At 37.7% G+C, this 20,432-nt stretch overlaps 1 protein-coding gene across 1 annotated transcript in view; it reads left to right on the forward strand.

Annotated features, from left to right (window-relative positions):
- Positions 1 to 16,140, forward strand: part of Ccdc122 (coiled-coil domain containing 122) — a 35,860-nt gene extending 19,720 nt beyond the window's left edge. The window contains exons 5-6 of the mRNA XM_041677563.1: positions 711 to 827; positions 15,760 to 16,140. Of these exons, the coding sequence (XP_041533497.1) occupies positions 711 to 827; positions 15,760 to 15,939 (297 nt within the window). The 3' untranslated portion in view covers positions 15,940 to 16,140. The remainder of the gene's footprint in view (positions 1 to 710; positions 828 to 15,759) is intronic.
- The last annotated feature ends 4,292 nt before the right edge of the window (positions 16,141 to 20,432 follow it).

The following is a 20,432-nucleotide window of genomic DNA, read 5'->3' on the forward strand; positions in this document are numbered from 1 at the left end:
TATATAGTAAATAATATAATAATGTAATACCAATAGTTCTACATTCAGAAACTGTTTTTACAAGTTTCAAAACTTAAGTAAGTACATATAGCAATAAGATACATAAATTAAATAACAACTTTCCAAATGCGCTGTTGCTTAAAGGAGATAGATATAAATCATCTGTGGCTTTATAAAGTGTGTGTGTGTGTGTGTGTGTGTGTGTGTGTGGTCCAAATCCCAGTGAACAGTCCATTTACTGCAGAAAGAGTAATTCATGAAAAATGTTCAGTCTCTGGCTTCTATTCTGATGAAGATAGACCAAATAAGTTCATGTGATTAATGCTATTATATAGACAAACTTAATTCATGATTGCAGTTGAGCATCTTTGTATTCCTCTTACTAATCTTTGAAAACCATAGAGGATACAGATTTAAAATATATCCCCCTCCTTGCTAGAGACTTAAAAAGTATCCTCTACTCTGTTGTCAGGGATTCGTCAGCACAACTGCTACTTTCCTTTGTGTTTTATTTTGTTTTCAAATCCAGGTTTGCTTTGTGTAAATAGTGGTTTTTTATTTTGTATGGCCATAGAAGTAATGTTTTAATCTTGTTTTCAAAATTTAAATATTAGGCTAGTTTTCATATATTATGAAAGCACTGACTGTCTTGGGTTTATTTTGATCATTGGGTTTTTGACTTGAATATTTTTAAATTTACAAATATTCAGGAAGACATTTCAAAGCTAATGAATAAAATTACGACAGTAAAAAATTCAATCATTGAGAAAACATGTTCTATTGAAGAAGAGAAAAAGACACATGAAAAGCTAAGAAAAGAAATAGAGGTAAGTGTAAATGATCTATATTTAAATATTTTGTGAGACTATGTCTTAAGATTATGCTATATTTGTATTTTCATAATTTACTTTTGAGTTTCAAAACAGCTAGAGAACAAGAAAGAATTTGACTAAAGATTGGACACTAAAAACAAGAGATAACACTTCCTTCAAATATGTGAAAGTATTAAAACAGAGTGAGCAGTCACATCAGATAAGGTCTTACCAGGCACAACACATGCCTATAATCCTAGCCCTTGGAAGGACAGAGTCTGAAGTCAGCCTGGTCTACAAAGTAATACCATGTCAAAAAAATATCTGATTTAGAATTCTCTGGAATTCTTCCAGGTCTCATTCTACCAACCACTTGGTAATTAATGGCTAGAAAGCAAAGGCTTTGATGCTCAAAAAGAATGACTATTCTAGACATTGGCATCTTAAAAATAGAGCAAAGGACAGTAGAAAGCATTGCTATTCTAGACTTCTTGATTTCATATATGCAACTCTCAAGAGTCAATATATATGCATACATATATTCTTGCGAGTGAATATATATTTGTTGTTTTATATATATTTTATATAAATAAAATGTTTATATAGACACATATATAGATGTTTTATATACGTATATAAAATGAAAATGAGGTTGGGTGCTGTGGTTCTTGCCCATCATCCAGCATTTAGGATCCTAAGGCAGATGGATTTCCATAAATTTATTAGAGTCCAGTCCTGGCTATAGAGTGAGACTCTGTCTTCAAACCAAAGCAAATAAATAAGGCAAATGAAAGGGAAACTAATTTCTTTACATGCCGGTGCCACCCTGGACGTTTGTTATTGTCTGTATGAATGGAGAGCAAGTATGGAAGAGAATGTGCTGTTAATGGCAAATAAAAATAATTTCACCTTTAATGCAACAATAATTTGACATTATATAAAAACATCAAAATAATTTTAAGATGAAAAGCCTTTGCCTTTACATATTTTCATTAAAAAAAAAACCTACGATTTTATCTGATACTTCAGTAGGAATTTAAATTAGATTAGGCATTTCTTTTATATTTTTTGTTTTATGCGTCAATTTATTAAAATGTTGTCAGTAGTAAGGTAGTATATAACTGGTGTGAAAATAGAGAAATGATTAATGAAATAGAGAAAAAATCTAGAAGTAGCTCCCATTCATGATGGCATAAACAAAATAAGCTAAACCATGCCAGTGAGATGGTTCAGCAGGTGAGGGTGCTTGCTGCCAAGACTAACTGTCGCACGAATAATAAATACCCATAGATAGATATTGGGGCTCAACCTGAAGCTCAGGAAAGCAGAGCAGCCAAGCCACTAGAGAGCTTTTACCTCTGTGAAATCATCAGACTCAAAGAGAGTGAGTTCCTGTCTCATTCCGCCTTATATTCCTCTCTAGTGCTGCTTTTAAAGGTGCGCACCACCACTGCCTGGCCCCTATGGCTAACTAGTGTAGCTCCTGGGATTAAAGGTGCGCACCACCACTGCCTGGCCCCTATGGCTAACTAGCGTAGCTCCTGGGATTAAAGGTGCGCACCACCACTGCCTGGCCCCTATGGCTAACTAGCGTAGCTCCTGGGATTAAAGGTGTGCACCACCACTGCCTGGCCCCTATGGCTGACTAGTGTAGCTCCTGGGATTAAAAGTGTGAGCTACCACTGCCTGGCCTGTATGACTGACTAGTGTGGCTGTTTTGCATTCTGATCTTCAGAAAACTTTATTTATTAAAATACAAATGAAATATTACTACAACTAACAGTCTGAATATCATCCATGAGAACCACATGAAGGAAGGGCAGACTCTGTTGGTGCAGGTTATCCTCTGACCTCCACACCTGTGCCGTTGTGGCCTGCACTCATCCCTACACACCTGCATCACAACACACAACATTACATTATACCCACTCCACACACGTGCATCACAACACACAACATCATACCATACCCACTCCACACACGTGCATCACAACACACAACATCACACCATACCCACTCTACACACATGCATCACAACACACAACATTACACCATACCCACTCTACACACGTGCATCACAACACACAACATTATACCATACCCACTCCACACGCGTGTGAGAGCATCAGTTCAACTATATAACAACACACATGCTCACAACACACAACATTACACTATACCCACTCCACACGCGTGTGAGAGCATCAGTTCAACTGTATAATGCTAAGTTGAATTCCTGCCTTATGATACCTATGCTTATACTCTCTTAAGAGCATTTAAGAAATGCAAGAAAAAATTTAACTCTGTGTTAAACAATTTAAAAATATTTAAAATTATAAAAATACTCACATGAACTCTATGGCTAAATATTTTACTTTCCTAACAATGGAGAAGGCAGACTCAGTTCTTAGAAATATTTGTAAAACATATAAAAGGAGAGAAAAAGTCAAGGACATGTCAAGACAGAAACCCAATGAGTATGTGACATGGAAATACTTATTTAAGCATGTATATTTAAACAATAAATCAGCAAACAAAAAAATAAAACCACTTTCACAATTTTTGTGTTTATTTTTAAACAATATTACATTTTTATGTTTAAGTTATCTTACAAAGTAGGTTTCCAGTGTGATTTACATACACACTTCATTTTGGTTGGTTACTCTTCCCCTCCCTCCCTCATCTTCCATACTCTTCTCCACTGTAACTTTTTAACACCAAGGTTTCCCTTTTATTTTGTTCTGTTTTCTTTCCCTAAGGGCTCTTTTCTCTAGTCTCATGAGCCCCTTTCTAATTTCCTTGCTCTTATTTATGTTTGTCCCCCCCATACACATAGTTAACAGTTAGTGACAAGGATCTACGTATGAGAGGTAAAGTCTGATATTTGTCATTTGGAGCCTGGACTACATCACTTACTTACTTTTTCAATTCTATATATTTTCCCCAAAATTTCATAATTTCACTTTTCTTATTAACTTAATAAAATTCTATTGTGTACATAGTACAGTCACACTATCCATCCATATGTTCTTGTCATCTGTTTCTTTGTTATTATAAAAAAGAATAATGATGAACATGGCTGTACAAAACTCTCTGTAATAGGATGAGACCTTGGGCATATGCCTGGGAGTACTATATCTTGCCATATGGAAGTTCTATTTTTAATGCTTTGAGAAGCAACCACACTGGTCTCTATAGTGACTGCACTAAGTTGCTTTCCTACCAACAGTGAAGAAGGGCTCCTCCTCTTCCAATTACCTCTCTAGCAATTGTTTCTTTTCTTGATACCATTTGACTGTGGAAATATGAAATCTCAGAGTAGTTTTAATTTGCATTTTCATTATAACTAAAGATATTAAACATCTTAAAAATACTTATTGCCATTTGTCTTTCTTCTTTTTAAAACTGTTCATTGGCTCACTTGTTGATGCATTTTTTATTTTGGAGGTTTCATTTTTACAATTGGCTATATTTTGTAGAAATCAGTCCTCTGTTGGCAGGATAGGGTACAAAATATTTTCATGCATTCTGAAGCTGTCTATTCAGTTTCCTGGGTAAAACATTTTAAATTTCATGTCATCCAATTTATTAATCATTGGGGATATTTCTTCTGATATTGGGGTCCTAGTCAGAAAGTTCTTATTTATATGTACATCTTGAAGGGAAGTATATTCTATGTATTCCTTTAGCAGTTGCAGCATTCCCTGTTTAAATTAAGGTCTTTGATCAAGTTTGAATTGATTATTATGCAGGGTGAGAGATATGGATCTAATTTCATTCTTTGAAAGTCGATATTCAGTTTTTCCAGCATCACTTAACAATAAATTATTGATAATTCAAGCTATAATGCCATTTATTTAGCCACAAAGTTATCACTATTATGTCACACTTGAATTTTAGTACATCCTTTATGATTATAAATAGCTGAAAATATATTGGAAAGAAATTTGATATTATGTAATAAGTTCTTACAATAACCAGTTCTTAAGTGTCATTTTTAAGGAGAAAATATACACATTTTACATACTTTGCTTAATCAATTTTGATTAATATCTATACACGTCAGTTCCATCTCTTGATCCAAACGCTGAACTTCCCATTCATCTTTAGCAAGTGCTTTTGTGTCTCTTTCACCATTTAATTGGAATTTCATCAACTGAACTTTTTAAAAAGCTTTATTGATAAATTACTGCATATAATAGTATAATTTAGCATTTAAGGCATCTAATCCAAAGGCTTTTCATACTTTCTGCCTGGTGTGACCTTCACCAAAGTCAATGTTAGACATTTCCATCACCCTTTTGTTAATTTAATTTTATCTCTTGCTCAAACTGAGTAATTTCTAGTGCTTTTCTTCCTTATTACTTTTTCTTTTATACTCTCCAGCTACTGAGATCCATTGAGTTTTTGTTCAGTTAATCACTTAGCCTTTCAATTTCAACTTGATTTTTAAAATTTTTCTGCTTAAATCCTTTGCCGAGTATTTCTTCATTTTCCCATGTTTGTGGCTTTCTCTTGCAGTGTGTGTATTGTGAGTGCCTTGAATTGCTCATCAGATAACTCTGATGTTGTTACAGAGATGTTGGTATATCCTGAATTTCATTTCTTACTAGTGTTAAGATCTTGATTCTTGGTATGATAACTGGTTTTCCATTGGCATGTGGATGTGTTGGCTACTGTGTTTTAAGACTCTAGATTGTATTTACTTCCAGGAGGCAGCTTAAGTTCTTATCTTATTGGTACTCTCTGCCAACATCCTTTGGAGAGAGGAGAGTCTCTTTTCACTGTGAACCAGATGTGGGTGTTCTGGCTGGCCCTCCAGACCTCTGCTACTAGTACCTTGTCTTACCATTCATACACACCCTCTACTGAAACTATACATTTTTTTCTTAGCTCTGAGTACTGCAAAAGTCCTGGCTTGACTAGGCTTCATCTGCTTTTACTGCAACTTGATGAGAGTAGTATCTTCATGGGGTCCACTGATTCCATAAGATTTAGTGCTTAGAAGGCATCAAAACTCAGAACTGCACAGTTAGACCAATGAAACCACCTCGGCAACTGGATTGGAGAATCAATCTTGCTAGCAGTAATGTAATATGGGATTTTTAAAGTGACTCTTCTCGTGTGCGGGTGGTGAAGAGCCACATTCTGTTTTGTGATTTCCATTTTGAGTAGCAGAGTTACTATCCGAAAGTGTTCTGTCTTGGGAGGCTGCTGTTTTCTTCATTATCTGTCTAGAAAGAGAAGGAGGCTTCCCTCGAGACTTTTCCTTCAAGCATTTATTGGCATTTCTGGGTGGCTGTCTTCTTGAGAACCCTTTCTGGAGTATGTAAGGGAACTGGAAATAAATGCATGTCATTCCTAGGGCCTGAATTCTCTACCTATGTTTCTTTCTTCTTTCCAGTTTTCAGAGGCTTCTGATATTTGTTTTCTGGTTGATATTTAGGGTTTTTAATTACACAGGAAGAACCAGCAAACGAAGACATTTCTATTTTGCCAGAAACAGTATGGAAAAATGGTGCTTTAAGTACTGAAGGATAAGAGGCCACTAATGCTAGGTTTTGAGGAATTATCACTAACGTTAAGTTTTCAATTTTTAAATTTTTTCATTAGAAAGTTTCTAAAAAAAAAAAGAAAGTTTCTTGCTCTGAAATTTAATAACTTTTAAGCTTTGTTAATAGGTCTAGCTGTATTAAAAGCTTTTCAGATGTAGTTTTACTGTTCCTAATATATTAAAAAGTAATCTTCAATTTTGTCACAATGTCATACTCATAAATTTAGATTAAAATTTTCCACAATAATTATTTAAATGAAAAATAAATACAGTCACATCTTTGTCTTCAGAATACTACACTTTAAAAAATTGTTGTTATTAATTGTTATGAACTGATCATTGATGTTCTGAAAACAACCAGAATTTTTTAGGAAGGTTGAATTCAAATCCTGGGAGACTTTATTAGTTATTTCTTCCTGCGAGTGGTATTTTCTGTCCTTTCTGAATATTTTTATCCATGGGCCTGTGAAAGTTCATAGGTCATTTTTTTCTTAACTATACCATTGTTCTAATCCTTAATGTTTTCAAATATTTATGCATTGCATATTTTAGAATCTATATTTCTATCCTCTACATTTTTTGTGCAAAAAAATTAAAATGGCTCTTGAATTTCAATCTTTATCTTCCAAATAATGTTTTCAATATTTCTAGGTCACTTATGAAATGGGGGAAAAGATATTTCTAAATATTTATTCGTAAATGTTTTTCTTTTCCTCCCTATTTTCTGTCCTTACTTATTTAGAAGATGGAAGCAAAAATAAGCTTTGAGTCACCAACAAAAAAATTGGGAGAGCATGAACATGAAATGTCAAATATAAAACACTTAGTCAGTGATGTTTTTTAATTCAAAGCATAACAAGTGTTATTTGCCAAACTCAAGGAAAAAATGGAGCAGTTTAATATTATTTAGCAATTAATGAGTGTTGCAAGCAGTATTTTGTGATAACAGACATTTTATAAAGTATTGATGATTTCCTCTTGCCTAAATTTTATACAGTCTGGCCTTGAAATTTTAAAGGATAGGGAAAATGAGTGAATTTTCAGAGCCCCTACAAACAAAGAGTATTTGACTTGGTACCACACACCATTCATCTATAAAACTGACAAATGCATCCATTTATTGATGTTAAGAACAGAAACAATTACAGAGTCAGAAGCCAACCCATCCTATATGACAACTCCAGGGGAGCAAAGGTGAAAAGGTGAACTAAAGGCAATATAAGAAATATTCAAGTAGGACTGGAGAGATAGCTCAGTGTAACAGAACACTTTTTACTTCTGTGGAAGACCTGAGTTTGATTCCTGGCACCTACATAAGTTCTCAACTGCCTGTTGCTTTCAGTTCTGGGGGATCTGATGCCTCTGTCCTCTGTAGGCACCCAACTCATGTGTCCTCATGGGCACATTTACACAGAAGCACACACATGCACATACATGCAAGCTCGCGTGCACGTGCACACACATACACACTTAAAGACAAATAAAATAATCTTTAAAAACATATTCAAGTAAATAGAAATTCAAACATGCTAGCCTGTGAGAACATTTTTTCCATTTAAATCATAACATCCATAATGACAACTGAGACAAAAGCTGGACTAAAGACCTAAACCTCAGGACAAAACAGAAATAAACACTCTACTGAGTATTACATTTTTACAAGTTCAAGATGATCTTCTAGTACTTTAGTTGAAGTTAGAACAAAACACAACACTTGTAGAAGAAAATGACAAAATCCAGAGTTTTTCATCCCTCTGAGCTTCACCCTGAGAGAGCTTTGCCACTTCCGTTGGTCTGAGGCATTTGTGTTTTTCACATAGCCATGCCCGTGTCAATCAATATACATTGACTCAGAACTTAACTCCCTACAAATGGTCATATCAAGAATTTAAAAAAAAATCAGTTAACAAACTAAGGTAACATATTCAGGCTGTCCCTTTATTTTATTTCTTAATCCATTTATCGCCATGAACAGAGGATTTCACTCTATTCTACTTTCTGGTGCTCTTTTCTCCTCAAAATTTACATTTTGCAATTTACCCTGATCTGCTTGCTCTTTTTTTTTTTAAAAAAAATAAATCATCATTAGAGTTATTACTAATATCCACACAACAGAGTCTGAATACTAGGCTGTTTTGAGATTACTTCTGCCAATAAAATTAATCCGAGAATCTCTTCACTTTAGCCTCAGGCAGACGCTTCAGCCGGAGGCAAAAAGTAGCCTCTTTCTTCACCAAAATATCACAAGACCAGTTTCTAGGCCACATGCTAACATTTTTCTCCCCTGAAACCTCTTGATCCCCACAGTTCATCCAATCACATTCAGCACCACTGTCTTCCATACTTCTATTAAGCAGCATTTTTTATTTTTTTCTTTTATCTTTTTTTTTTTTTTTTCGAGACAGGGTTTCTCTGTGGTTTTGGAGCCGGTCCTGGAACTAGCTCTTGTAGACCAGGCTGGTCTCGAACTCACAGAGATCCGCCTGCCTCTGCCTCCCGAGTGCTGGGACCAAAGGCGTGCGCCACCACCGCCCGGCTAAGCAGCATTTTTTAAAGCATTCTGCTTTTCTAACCCAGACTCCCGAAGTCCATATTACTCCAAACAAAACCATGGTCAGGACTGTTACAGCAATACTCGAGACCTTGGTACCACCTTCCATCTTAATTGGGGTTTCTATTGCTCTAAAGAGACACCAACCCATGGCAACTCTTATAAGGAAAATATTTACTAGAGCTGGTGGCTTATGGTTTCAGAGGTTCAGTCCATTATCATCATGGTGAGGAGCCTGGTGGTGTGTGGGCAGACGTGGTGCTGGAGTAATAACTGAGAGTCCAACTTGCAGACTGACTTGGGTGTTATCCTGAGCATGGGAAATCCCAAAGCATGCCCCACAGTGATACTTCCTCCAATAGGCCATATCTTCTAATAATGTCACTCTCTATGAGATTGTGGGTCCAATTACATTCAAACTACCACAATGTCTCTACTCTATTTTTAGTTGGGTTATTTGTTTTCTTAGTATCTAGTCTGAGTTCTTTTTATGTTCTGAATATTAGTTTTGCCAGATGTATAAAACATTTTCTCATTATGTAGCCTGCTGCTTTTTCCTAATGACCCTAGTGATGGTATCCTGTGCTGTGCAGAAGCGCCTCAGTTTCATGAGGTTCCATTTATTAATTGTTGGTCTTATTGCCTGTGCTAACAATGCTCTGTTTAGAAAATCTCTTCCTGTGCCAATGAGTTCAAGGCTTTTCTGTGCTTTCTCCTCTATCAGGTTCAGTATATTTAGTTTTATGTTGAGATCTTTCATCTATTTAGAGTTGAGTTTTGTTCAGGTGATAAGTATGGCCTTATTTGGATTCTTCTACATGCAATCACCCAGTTTGACCATTTGTTGAAGATGCTATCTTTTTTCTAGAGTCTATTTCTGGATTATTTATGAAAAATCAGGTGCTCATATAGGTGTGGATTTATGCTGGGTCTACAGTACAATTCCATTGATTAAACTGTCCATTTTTGTGCCAATACCATGCTGTTTTTGTTACTATAGTTTTGCAGTATAACTTGAAACTGGGGATAGTGTTAGCTCCTACAGTTCTTTAATTACTCATGATAGTTTTAGCTATTCTGTGTTTTTATATTTCAGTTTTCTTATATCTGCTGAGACCTGTTTTCTGTCTGAGTGTGTGCTCAAGTTTGGAGAAAGTTCCATGAGGACTGAGGCAGAGAGTGAGGAGAGACCAGAGCAGAACATCTGCTGCAGGTCTGGGGGTGACATCAGGATTGGACTTAAAGGAAGGAGGGGACAGGTGAAGATCTGCAGTTAGTCTTCTTGCTTCCCTGGTCACAGTGACCTGTGGGATTCTGGGGAATCCTGGTGAAGTTGAGGTTAGAGATGAAGCAGTGAGTGGGCATAGGGAGGTTAGTAGGGGAGCTCTGTGTATCCACTGGAGATGGGGACGGGGAGGAAGGGGAGCTCTGTGTATCCACTGGAGATGGGGACGGGGAGGAAGGGGAGCTCTGTGTATCCACTGGAGATCGGGGCAGAGGAGGAAGGGGAGCTCTGTGTGATCCACTGGAGATGGGACAGGGGAGGATGGGGAGTTGCAGCAGATTTTCTGTCGCAGAATTGGGCATGAGACTGGGGGATTGGAGCAAAGAGAGAGGTGAGGATGTGAAACTGGCCTGCCTGTTTCCCTGGTTGGAGTGGTCTGGTAGTTCCCAGGGAATGCTTGGTGGAGTCTGGGTCTGTGATAAAGCAATGAGTAGCAGGAGGAAAGTTAGGAGTAAAGTATCTGTATGATCCCCTGAAAAGAGGGTCAGGGATGGGGGAAGGTAGCCACAGCTGGTTGATCAGCTGTAGATCTTTGGATTAGATTGGGTGTTTAGATTTGGAGGAGCTGAAGGAGAGGTGAAGATCTCTAGTTAACTTACCAATTTCCCTGGTCAGTCTATATTCATTGACTTTTAGTCCTTATAAAGTCATTTTTGTTTAGCTAACATGTCAACAAACCTGGTTGGCTAAGTAGACTACATCATCTGAATTTTCAAAATTAACAAATATTGACTATATGTATATGCATTATATACTTACATAACTTATTGCATTTTATTTGAAGTGTTAATTGGCGAGTTCTTTATTTATATATATATCAGTATTTTGAAATGTTTACAATATCATTCTAGTTCTTCTGCTGGTGCACAGTGATGCTTCAAAATGATTGTTTTCCTTGGTCATCCTTGTTAAGAATATTTTCTAACAGAGCCTCTCTGCCAGTGCAAAGGAATCCAATCAGACCAGATTAAACCTAATTAAATGCCTGAGTTTAATAGATGGCAGACTCCTGGGTGGCCAGGAGCATGGCAGGCAGAAGACAGAGGGAATGCACACGCAAACCCAAAATCACGTGTTCCTTGTCAGTGTGACCCTAAATACCCTGTGTGAGTGGCCTTTACCCTACCCAGGGAGGGGTCAGCACTGGCAGACTGGGAGTTGGAGTCTAAGTGCTTGGCAGGCTGGGAATTGGAGTCTGGACCAACAATCCTATTTTATTTTGTGTGTTTAAGAATATGAAGATGAAGTAGTATATAGTATTCTTCATACTATCAATAGTATCCTGTCTGTAAGCACAGGAAAGAGCCTCTGAGCACTGATAGAGAAGCTGAGGGAGACGGAAGAAAGGGGAGATTGAGCATGTGGCCCTATCTGGGTCCTGGTGGTAACAGCTATAGTAGTACCTAATAAATGTGTGTGTGCCTGTGCATGTGTATGTGTAATAGGTACCTTCTCAGCCCTATTATTATATAATTGTATTGATTTATTTAAGATAAATATTGGGCTAAAGAGGTGAGTAAAGGCATTTGCTACCAAGCATAATCTGAGTCACATCCCCAGAGCCCACATGGTGGAAGGTAAGAATGAACTTCTACAAGTTGTCCTATGACTTCCACACATGTGCCCCTTGACACATAGACACACACCAATAAATAAATGTAAAAATAGATATTTAACTATGAGATATTACTTCAGATCCATAAAAATGACTATTAACACAAATGGCAAATAGTAATTAATATTTTGAGGGTGTAAGGAAATTGGAATTGTCACATATTATAAGTGGGAATGTAAAATGTCATTGTCATTCTGGAAAATAGTTCTTCAGATGGTTAAACATGAAGTTACTACATGACCTACTAACTCTTTACCTGGGTTTATAGCCAAGAAAGGTGAAAACATGTACACACAAGGACCTATACATGAATATTCACAATAGTATGATTATAAATACTAAAAATGTTCATCAACAGGTAGATGGATAAGTAAAATGTGTTATTTCATACAATGAGATATTATTTAACAGTAAAAAAGATGAAATACTAACACACTGATACATTCTACTTCTTAGCTGATACTAAAACGTATTATCTTAGGTTAAAGAATCCAGTTATAAAGAATTATAAGATTCTGCTTATATGGAATTCCCAGAACAGGCAAATGTATAAAAAAAATTAGATTAGTGATTGTCTAGTACAAAGAGTGGGGTAGAGAAATGGAATTGAGTGCTAACGGTTACTTGTCTTCTTAGGAAGTTAATAAAAATGTTTTGAAGCAGATTGTGGTTATGTTTTTATAGTTATGTGAACATGCAAAAAGCAATTTGTCTGATTTTAATAATGGATTATTTGAATTGTTTAACTACCATAACCTATGTTGCTTGGGTACTGACCAGTGCTGCTTGCACCCTGGAATCCTGACTAGGGACATTCACACATGTACAAAGCCAGGATCAAGCTGAGAGATCTCCTACTTCTAATGGAGGGTGCCTACTGTCACCATAATTCAGAACCTCAGTATGTTTATTAGGCTCAGGGATGACTGCTTGGGATTGGATACCAATCTCTATCAACAGATAAAAATAGCCATTGAGGGGCTTGTTCCTGGAGAAGGCTGATTCTCCCTCTTTTAGTAGCCATTAATTGTCTATAGCTCTTCATTCAGAAGCTATATGAGCATAAAACCCTCATTTTGAGATGTCTCCCATCAAAACTGAAATATCAACTGGTGTTGTCAGTGTGTAGGTCTCGTTTAGGGGACTATATTGTGAAGAATTCATGGATGTGACTCTGTCATATATAGAGGACACTATCTTGTAGCACACATCCTGATCCTCTGGCTCTTGCAATCTTTTGCCACCCTCTTGGACCATGTCCTCTGAGCCTTGGTGGAGTTGTATGTAGATGTTTATATCCGCTGGGATAGGCGCCTCACCATATTCACTTGTTCTCTGCACTTTCTCAAGTTGGGTATTTCTGGAATTTTTATTTTGCTGCTAAATGAAGCTTCTTTGACGGGTAAGAGCTATACTTATCCCTGGATAAGGAAATGTGTAATTGGAGTTTCTGTCACACCAACAGCTCCCAAAAACCCTCAGCTGCTTCCCAAATAATTGACTCAGAGGCTTAAATAGAAATTATAAATGCTTGACTGATAGCTCAGGCTTGTTACTAGGTAACTCTTACACTTAAATTAACCCATCATTCTTATCTCTGCTTAGCCACATGACTTGGTACCTTTTCTCAGTACAGCATTCTAATCTTGCTTCTCTGCATTTTCCTGGGACTCACTGACTCTTCCCTTCCTCTTCCCAGAATCCTTAATTTGGTAGCCCCACCTATGCTTCCTGCCTTGCTACTGGCCAGGTAGTGTTTTATTAAACTAATCCAAGTGACAAATCTTTAGAATGTATAAGAAGATTATTCTCTAGCAGCTATGTATTCAGAATGCTGTTGGGAACCATACTGGTTTAGGAAAGTGGCAGTAGTAGGTTTTCCTCTAGGGTCCATGACCTCGCCAGCCACAGGTAGTTGACTAAGTTTACCGTGACAGGCTTGAATTCTCTCTAAGCATTGAGCAGGGATTAAGTTCAATTAGATGGCTATTGACCACCCCTGAGCTATAAGTGCTGCTTGTGCACCCTGGAATACATCTTGCCATGCTGGTAATGCTTGTGGCTCATGGACTTTACAGCTAGTTAGAATTTTGGTTTTTTTTGCCCCTTGGCATTTTTGGATGCTACGAGAGCTAGGCCTCAGGGAGAAGGCTTCCAAGTCAGTTTCAGTTTGTTTCCTCCAAGGCCTGTGTCTGAAGTGTGTAGTGTCTTCAAATTCATACGCACAAAGTAGGATAGAATCCTTGCCAACTGTACATCTAATAAGTGATTGCTAATCAGAATATACAAAGAATTCAAAAGCAGTCAAGAAAACAAATTACCCAATTAAAAAGTTCTCAAAATAAGACAGAAAATTTGTTAAGCATCTTTAAAAGTGTCCAGTATCCTTAGCAATTAAGAAGATGCAAATTAAAAGTACTTCAAGATTTCATACTCTGCTCCACATGACTGAACTCAAGCAACTAACAACGGTGCTGGTGAGGATGTGAGGAAAAGGAAACCTCATTTACTGTTGTTGAGGTTACAAACCTGTGTAGCCACTGTGGAAATCAGTGTGTCAAAGTTTCAGAAAACTAAAGGTAAATCCACCTTGTGACCTAGCTGTAACTCACCGCATGTGCCCAAAGGACTCAACATTCTACTTCAGAGACACTTTCTTAGCCATGCTCACTGCTGCTCTATTCATAATAAATACCTAGGAAATGGAAGCAACTGAAATATTCTCCTACTTATGAATGGGTAATGAGAATGTAGCACATATACTGAATTCCATTCAGCTTTGTAAAAAATGAAATTGTGAAATTTGCAGATAAATGGATAAAATGTTTTACCTTCTTGTGGCCAGACACTGCATCGCTTGTAATCTCAACCGCTTTATTACCTGGCAGTGTGTCAACGTCTAGCTCCAAATAAATTTATCGAATTACTTAGTGGCAGTTCTTACATCAGTGGTTCTCAACCTGTGGGTTTCGACTCTCAGTGTCCCTTTCACAGGGGTTGCTTAGGACCGCCATAAAACATAGGTATTTGCATTGCAATTTGTAACAGTAGCAAAATCACAGGTATGAAGTAGCAATGAAAATAATTTTATGGTTGGGGGTCACCACAACATGAGGAACTTAATGTATTAAAGGAATAAGGAAGGTTGAGAACTACTGTCGTGTGTGTGTGTGTGTGTATGTGTTTCAGTGAGCCACTAGATGGAGAAAACAGAACCATTTCTCTTAATTAGTGGTAGAAGACATTAGAACAATTAAATTCAACTGAGTGTAATAGAACAATGAATGATTCGTGAGTTGGTAAGTCATCAGAGACAGAAGAGGTTCAGCAGCTGTCAGTGGTGTGGGCAGGTAGCATTTCTGGACAGTAAATGGAAGTGAGATCCAGAAGCAGCTCCACTGGTCACAGCTCACAATGAGCATGGTCTTTCCAGCTGGCAGATGAGAGCTACTGAGACATGGCTGCTGCGATCTGCTGAGAGTCCGCTGTGTTACAAATACATGCTTGTAAGCTCTCAGTTTGGATACTAAGATTGCAGTCCATCAGATAGGACTCAGTAAAGAGGCACCTTCAGACCACATTTACTTAACACTGGGTAGGTGCCTTGACAAGTAGGTATTCCATCATGGATGGCTAATTTGGGTTCAAATCCCAAATACCACTGTTTGTGAACTTTGAAATTGTGTTCAAATTACTCTGGTTTTTAGTTTCTAGACACACATACACACACACACAATAATAATAATAATACCCATAACATATGATTTTACATTTTACATAGAAAACTTTCAGCACTAGTAATATGTTGAATACTTACATAATTTTTGTTTGTGTTGATGATTTCTAGTTGAGTGCTTCCCTCCAGAGGAGTCAGAGCATCTGTTAGTACCTCCTGACTGTGTGTGCTCACAAGCACTGTTGGTGTGTACTGTCTTCCAACAGGTACAACGGAAGAGATATGATGCAATTCTTAAGCGTTTGCATTGTCAGGTGAACAAGATTCAATTAAATAGGAGGAATTGGCAATGGAATATCCAACAACTGGAAAACACTGCAGCTGAATTAAGAAAACGCCTCGGAGTAAAAGAAGCCCATGAAATACAGAACAGACCAACAGCATAGTAGGAAAGAACACTGTGACAATTCTTCCATCTCTTGAGAGTCAGCACCCAGTAGAGACAGAGGCCTGTCACAATGACCAATATTTTCTTTTTCTTTTTCTTCTTCTTTTTTCTTTTTGTTTCAACCAGGTAGCTATTGGCTAAAGTGCCTCCCAGTCTATAGTGCACAGCACTAGGTAGACAGCAGCAGAGCTTGCAGGAAGCCAGCAGAAGAGAGGGTGTGCACATTCACATGGTCATTTCACCCTAAAGCCTGCTTGTAACCATGTTGGATTCACTACCCTACAAAGTAAAAACAAGTGGATTTTCAATGACTTAAATTGTTGAGATACTTAAAAAATAGTTGTCTGTTTCAAACTTTTTATTAGATTATTTTACGACTGTCTTTGCAGTAGCCCATGAATATTAATATTCATGATAATTTGATTATATGTTTAATGCATCAACTGTTTTTATTATGTTTTCTCTTTTCTCCAGGAGGTAGCAATCATTTTTCTTTGTTATTAAATAACATATTTTAGAATGTTACAATCCATAAGATTTGTGTTTACTCTTCAGTCTATAAATTCTTTATTCCTATATTGCGCCTAGAATAAAACTACAGCATCATATAAGGTAGGCATACAATAAAACTCTTCAAGGAGGTATTTTTCCACATTGAAAGGCAATTTTTTTGTCAATGGCAGTAAATTGAATATGAAAACACCCCTGAAGATAAGATTGCTCTCCTTCATGCTCTATGGATCACAACTACAGAGAAGTAAAAATAAGATATTAATTACTTAAAGATGCAGTTTTAAAATATTCACTTGTAGGATTAAATAATTTCTAAGAAGCAACATTGAGAAAATATTTTAAATTCATTTCTCACTTCCTATATGCCTAACATTCAGTGAGTTGTGTAGTTGATAGAAAACCTGATAGTAGTAATTTCATTATGGCTGGTGTTAATAGTCTTAGTGTGGCTTAGTGTGGCTTACTACAGTTAACACGTCACAATACCATTCCTGTAACACAATCCGCATTGCTCCGTGACTCAGAAGTGCTACTCCAGATAAAAATGGTTAAACTTTCAGTCTGTGGGGGCGCTCACTGTGCTCAGCTTGAGACAGGGTTGAATTAGATGCCGCACGTCAGATATATGTTAGCACACATGCATATGAAAAGTTCTAGTTTTCCCATCTCCTTGTAAGTTTATCATGTGATCACTAGCATCTTGAGTTATGGTTTCAGGAAAATGCAGTGTGAAAGATCAGATACAGGCAAAAGGTGCTAAGGAATTCCCGAGTCAAGACAGTCTTAGGTGGCGGAGTATGCTTTATTGAGGATTGCTGGAGGTTTGTTTCCTATTGCCCTGCTTTAAAAAAAAAAAATTGATCAAAGCAACTGAGAGGAGAAAACACTAATTTTAGTCTATACTTCCAGGTCACAGTTCCTCATGGCAAGGAAGTCAGGACATCAGGAATGTAATGCAGCTGATTGCATTACTTCCACTGTCAGAAGAACCATGCAAGCACTTTCTCTACAGGATGCCCTGCCCAGGTAACGGGCTCACCTACAGTGGGTGGGTCTTCCCACCCTAAAGTAATCAAGATAACCCTGTAGACATGCTCAGCGGTCCATCTTCCAGGTGGTTCTAACTCTTGTTAAGCTGACCATTCACCCTAGCCATCACAAGGAACACACTGGAAGCACAGTCAAGAGCGCCTACAAGACCAGTGAATCCCCATGAAGGGTCAGAGGGAAGAGCATTTAAAAGAGTGGCTGTCTTCTAAGCCACATGGCCCCTGGTTTTATCTTAAGCTAGCATCAACATCGGGCATATTCCTGCTGCTGAAAAGGTGCCATACCTAGTCTTACGGCTGGGCATAGCACCTTTATGGTGGTGGTGGTGTTCTTGTTTATCTATACTATGCTAGGAAACTATGCAGGGAAGTAAGGAGATAAGCCAGGGCTTCTTGGAGACAACCATACTCATTATGATTCAAGACCTGAGCTCAAGTCTAGTCAAACTAGAACTCTCCAGTTATGCATTTCAAGCTTCATTTTTAAATAAATATACAAAGCAAATATTAAAGCCACTTGAGATGAGGTTTCATATTGAAGAAAACAATGATCAGCATATTTTTTATAATGATACATGCAGTTAGTTTCAATTTTATGATAGGTTATATAAAAGACATTATTGTTTTTATTCATTAAAATGATTTCAGATAAGGGGGGCTTTTGTAGCAATCAAGATGGAATAGCAACTGGGTATGGTATCTCAGGCCTGTAACGCCAGCACTAAGAGAGGCTTGAGGCAGGGGCAGCACAGGAGTTCCAGGCCATTCTGGGTCACATTGTGCATTTCAGGCCAGCCCAGCTTCAGTGTGGGACTTGGTTTCATACAAACAAACAAACTAAAGAGATGACTCTGTTGGTTGATTTTTTTTTCAACTTGACACAAGCCAGAACCATCTGGAAAGAGGAAAACTCAATTGAGAAAATGCCTCATCAGATTGCCATGTAGGCTAGCCTGTGTATCATTTTCTTGATTAATAATTGGTATAGGAGGGCTGAGCCCACTATGGATAGTCCCACCCCTGGGTAGGTGGTCCTGAGAGGAATAAGAAAGCAGGCCAAGCAATCCACAGAATCCTCTATGGTGTCTGCTTCACTTCCTGTCTCCAGGCTTCCTCCTTGAGTTTCTGCCCTAACTTCTCTTCATGATGTAAGAGAAAGTAAACCCTTTTATTCCAATTGCTTTTTGTTCTGCTGCTTATTACAGCAACAGCAAGTAAGCCAGAACACCAACCAAGCTCAAATATCCCGAAAATTTGAAGTATAGTAAAACTGATATTTCAACACATAATAAAGTCTACAGTTAGGGAATTGTGTTATTTTTTATTTTTATGTAACACATATAGAGCTAGTATTCTATGTTGGGCTATTCACTGTTACTATAATGAAATTCCTGAATCTGGGCTCTTCTAAAGAAAAGAAATTCATTTAGATAACAGTATCTAAATGAATTCAGTTTGTAACTGAAAGTCCAAACAGCACAGCTCCTGCTCTGGCCATGGATTCTTTACAGTACTTCTTCATGGCATGTGGCATCATTGTGGGGACACATACAGAATGACAGATTACAGTGTCAAATATCAAGCCACGGGGCTACTGGGGACTAATTGGGGCCCTTGGATAACTGGGGCGGGGAGTGTTCCTAGGTCAAGTGCTGCTCAAATATCATCTTCTGGTTGTGCTATACCTGTAGTTGCTTGCTTTAACCATGGTCAAGGCAAATGTTCTATTTTTGACCATGCCTCTTCTAGTCACTTGACTAGTTGTATGATTTTCCAAAACACTACATATACATGCCCAATCACAAAGCCTTTTCTCAGCTATTCAATTCTGCCCTTGGATGTGCTTGCCAACTTTTATCTGAGTGACTCAGCAAAGTTTTCCTCTCTAAAAAGCGACAATCTTCTACATCTATGATTTCTAGACATTATTTCTATCGTGGACTTTAAAAATCCTAGTGTGAAGCTCAAGACTAGTACCGGAGCTCTTCGTTCTCAGCAGCATCCATCCTGAGCCTGCTAGGTGTTACTACCTAATGATCAGAACCAGGCAATAAATGCAAGGAAACAGTGGGAAGAAAGAACCTGCAATTACTGCCTCACAAATTAACTTGCCATAGATACACCCCAGGGTAAATTAGAGTTAACCAATGTGAAGAGACTGGTATGCTCTTAAAGCCTTATTTTAAGAACAATGGAGGTTCCAGATTGAATGTATAAGAGCCAGTCATGACAGCCATTAAAGATGTTTTCTGCTGTGCCAGTGCAGCCTGGATGCCAAGTCCAAGCGAAGGATGTCAGGATTAATGAAACACGCACTCTGGATGTTGCAGAAGCCCCTTATTGTACATCACCAAGGGGGTTTTATACCTAACCCAGACAAGTGGGTCAGCAGGATGGAGACCTCATTGCCGGACCCTTGGGATCCTTGGGTTAGGGCCAAGACAATGCTTACTCAGGAAGCAGGGTTGGTAAACAACTCTGAAAGTACAAAACTTGTAAGTTTCTCAAAAACTCATAACAACAAGGGCAAGAAAGGTCACCAACGGGGGAGGTAGGTAGGTCCATTAAGTCCCATTACTTTCGTGACCAATGTAAGTAACTTGTACAAATGATCTTTAGACCAGATCTCTTGCAGGCAATTCGGTAGTAGTGCTATTTTCCAAAGCACGGTGTATATGAAACAACAGTAAGCAACAGAAATGTTCTGAGTGAACACGCTATGACTGATTTGACAAATGGCATACATTCTTTCTGTTAGCTTACAAAAAGAGGTTTAAGGTGGATATTATTTTATATATAATTAGTATAAACCTCAGTGTTTGTTTGGGAACTGGCAGTTGGGAGATAAACCTCCAGATACATCATTCCCTTGAATTATAATACAAATATAGAACTTATAGTTTAGAATACTCAAAAATATCCATCTGTT

The sequence above is a fragment of the Microtus oregoni genome, unplaced genomic scaffold, assembly GCF_018167655.1.
Source record: "Microtus oregoni isolate MIOR12 unplaced genomic scaffold, Mior012 000001F_ref0000356, whole genome shotgun sequence".
Taxonomy (NCBI): Eukaryota; Metazoa; Chordata; class Mammalia; order Rodentia; family Cricetidae; genus Microtus; species Microtus oregoni.